This window comes from Hydra vulgaris, chromosome 03, assembly GCF_038396675.1.
Source record: "Hydra vulgaris chromosome 03, alternate assembly HydraT2T_AEP".
NCBI classification, from domain to species: Eukaryota; Metazoa; Cnidaria; class Hydrozoa; order Anthoathecata; family Hydridae; genus Hydra; species Hydra vulgaris.
In genome coordinates, this window is record NC_088922.1 from 70801051 (window position 1) to 70804738 (window position 3688).

Genomic DNA, 3688 nt, shown 5'->3' on the forward strand with positions numbered 1-3688 from the left:
CAATTAAATTTAATTATAATGTCAAATATTGTCAACCTGCTTGTTTATTTTATGAGTTAATTAGAAGTTTAAAGATTAATCGGAAAAATGTCTGAAATAAAGTGTGCAAAAGTATTAGCGCACTCATTTAAAATGTATTAGCACACTCGTTTAATTCATTTGAGAAAAACTTTTTTGGTTAATTTTTGTTAAAAACTCTCTGCTGATTAATAATAGTCAATAAAAAATGTAAGAACAATAAATTGAAGTGGCGGAAATATCATTTGAAATACAGTTAGTTAATACTTCAAAATTGCAACAACAAAAATATGGGTTTAAGGAGCATAACAATTGAAACAATGTGGCAAGTTGTTGGCCTGAACAAAAGTGGTCTAAGCAATCAAGAAATCGGACATCAACTTGAAATCAGTGAATGCAGCGTTAGAACAACGCTCAAAAACTATAATGAGTTTGGAACAGTCAAAGACAAAAGTCGCTCTGGTCGTCCCAAAAAAATGTCAGAAAGGGACGAAAATAAAGCAATTATGCTTGCTAGACGCAACCCAGACATAAACATAGCCGAAATTGCCTCAGACCTGAATACAGCGTTGGGTGCACATCAAGTAAGCCGATCAACAATTAGCAAGCTTTTGAAGAAAAAACTTCTCAAATCATACCTTGCAACAAAGAAGCCACTATTAAGTATCAAAGACCGTCACAAGCAAAGAAAATGGTGCAAAGAGAGAGCTGCATGGACTGTAGAGCAATGGAGAAAGGTTATTTTCTCGGACAAGTCAAAATTTGAACTTATTAATCGCAAGAAAAGGGTTGTCGTGAGGAGATACAAAACGAAAAATATAATCCTCGTTTTTTTATGTCAAGAGTTCAAAGAGGAGGAGGTTCAATTAGCATTTGGGGCTGCATTGCTGGATCTAGCAATGGACTGGCTCATCTTTACACTGATCGCCTTAATATACATTGATATAGAGAGATATTAGAAGGTTATTTAAAGCCATCAATGGACGTTTTCAAGGCAAACTCCACCTGGCAATTTCAACAAGATAACGCTCCTTGCCACACAGCACGCTCAATAAAGCAATACATGGAAAAAAAAAGGTTTAATCTAATGCCTTGGCCCGCTCGCTCACCTGATTTAAATCCTATTGAGAATCTTTGGAGTTGGATGGAATGCAAATTACAAAAAAGCAAGCCCACTAACTTGGTGCAGTTCAAAACGCAGATGCAAGAGTTGTGGAATACCCTGCCACAAGAATTAATCAGAAAACTTATAGATTCTATGCCGCGCAGAGTCTAAGCATGCCTTAAAAACAAAGGTGGTCACATAAAATATTAAACTTTCTTACCATCTTTGAAAAACTGTAAGTGCACTAATACTTTTGCACACTTTTTTAATATTGTTTTTATCACTCTTGTTGTATTCTAATTAAGTTCAAGATAATAATAAAGAAATATCCTTTATATATTTGACAATTAGTATTTATGCTTTATTTTATGAATATGTTAAAAAAAATTATCAATCAGCCTTTTATTGCTTTCGAATTACACTCATTTGAAGTTCCCTTAGGTAAAAAAAATATGAGTGCGCTAATACTTTCTGGAGGCACTGTATAACTTGAGAAACTTTAAGGGGTAAACAGATTTTATCTGACGACTGAATATTTCTCTTTGGATTATCAGACTAATACCAGATAAGCTGTTAAATTCACTTTTATCTAGTAAATAATATTATTTTATTTGTCTGTATTATATCAACCCTCGGAATTAGGTAAAATGAGGTCGGCAATAAATTGCCGACCTCAAACTGTTAGAGGTCGGTTTTAGGTCGGCAAAAAAGTTTGACACAAAGAGGTTACCATAAAACATATAAACAAGGTCAGCAATTTTTTGCTGACCTTAAATACTGTAAGGTCGGCAGTTAGGTCGGCATTGCCGAATGTTGACCCTAATTCAGAGGGTTGATTATATTTATTACAAAGTCAATTTTATTTTAATCACTATGTATTAAACTGAGAAATAAACTTTAAAAGAGTGCATTAGATAAGAAATTAGTTGGTAAAATAACTTTCATTTGTTAAGTGATTAATTAAAGCAGATAAAACCACTAACAATATTATTTCCATTTTAATGACAACCTTTATAATAAGAGGTGATTTATTTAGTTTTCTGAGCTTTCTTTTGCCAATTGATTTTAATATGCCTAGAATAACGGTGAGTTTGATAAAATGCACTTTAAGTTAACATGCCAAAAAAAGAAATATAAAAAAATGCAGTAAAAAAAAACACAGCTGATGCAGACAACTTTTACACTATAAATAGAAATCAGGAGTTAAGTCGATTAATTAACTTCTGAAAATAAAACAAATGTGGAGCAAATAGAGAAATTTAAAATGCAGGTATTTAAGCTGGAAGCAAAAGTTACAGATTTAAATTCTTATAATAGGGCTCTCAACAACTATTGTAACTCATTAAGTTCTCAATTAAAGACAATTAGTATTAGGCTAAAACAGGAGAAGATTCCACTTTTTAAGAAAACAACAACAATTAACAACAGCACAATGTAAAATTGCAACTGCTTGTAACAAAAATGTGAAAAATGGCTAAAAAATATATATTTGAAAAAATAATGCAAAAAATCAGTGATATAAACCAGAAAAATTCTTATATATCTTATAAATTCTTCTTGTTGTCTCCTATTGAGGATACAGCTCTAAAACTCAGTTTAAGATTTAAGGCCAGCTGGAAGTAAGGTTTTCTGAACTCTGTGGTAGCTCTTAGAGAGGTTGATTCCATCAACAACTGCAAAATATCAGAGTATTATAAGAGCCATGCTCGGCATGGATGATAACCCTGTTAATGCTTTTGGTGCGCATTATCAAGGTGACATAATGAGCCTTATGTTACAACTTAGGATTGATTAAAAGGACTGAGACAATTGCATAGCTCATTACTTAGGAGGCTGTGCTCCATGAGACAAGTTCTCTTTAAATTTAAATCAAGTCAAAAGTAACCCTAAAAATTAAACATAAAAAACCATCCCCACCACCTAACTGTTTCAATACATCTTTCACATATGTTTGTGGTCTTCAAAGCAACCATTTGCCAGTTGAATCTTACCTCTTGCAAAATTCACCAGACTTGCTTGCTCTTAATGAAACTAATTTGAATTCCATTATTCGTTGCGGGTACACATATGCATAAATTCACTTATTTGTCATGAAATCAGGTTTGAATCCTTTGACCATTCGTTTACGAACATCTCCTTTATGTTTACTTAGCAACTCTTTACTCTATCACCTTTCTCTTTGATCTTTATCATTCTTCTTTCGAAGACTGCACTCTTTTGGATGTAATTTCTGATAAAATTGACCATGCCCTTTCTCTTTACCCCTCTGCCAATGTAGTTTTTATTGGTAACTTTAACGCTCATCACCTGAATGGCTTGGTTCTAACGCCACTGACCCTGCTGGCACTAAAACCAAAAACTTCTGCATTTTTTAATCTTTAACTCAGATTTAACTTTGTGACTTGTTTTCCTGACAACCCTAATCATTTATCTCCACTCCTTGATTTATATTTTGCCTCTGATCCTAGCTTGTTTAGCCACACCAGCAAGTAAAGTTAGAAAAATTTTAACTTCAAGCGGTTTTCGAAACATTTTACCAGATGAGTTAAAAGATTTTCTTAAAGA

The 3688-nt window shown here is 33.0% G+C and overlaps 1 protein-coding gene across 1 annotated transcript; it reads left to right on the forward strand.

Moving 5' to 3' along the window:
- The first annotated feature begins 308 nt into the window (after positions 1 to 308).
- On the forward strand, positions 309 to 977 carry LOC136078900 (uncharacterized). Its single transcript, XM_065794717.1, has one exon. The coding sequence runs from the start codon at positions 309 to 311 to the stop codon at positions 975 to 977; it is 669 nt and encodes a 222-aa protein (XP_065650789.1).
- The last annotated feature ends 2711 nt before the right edge of the window (positions 978 to 3688 follow it).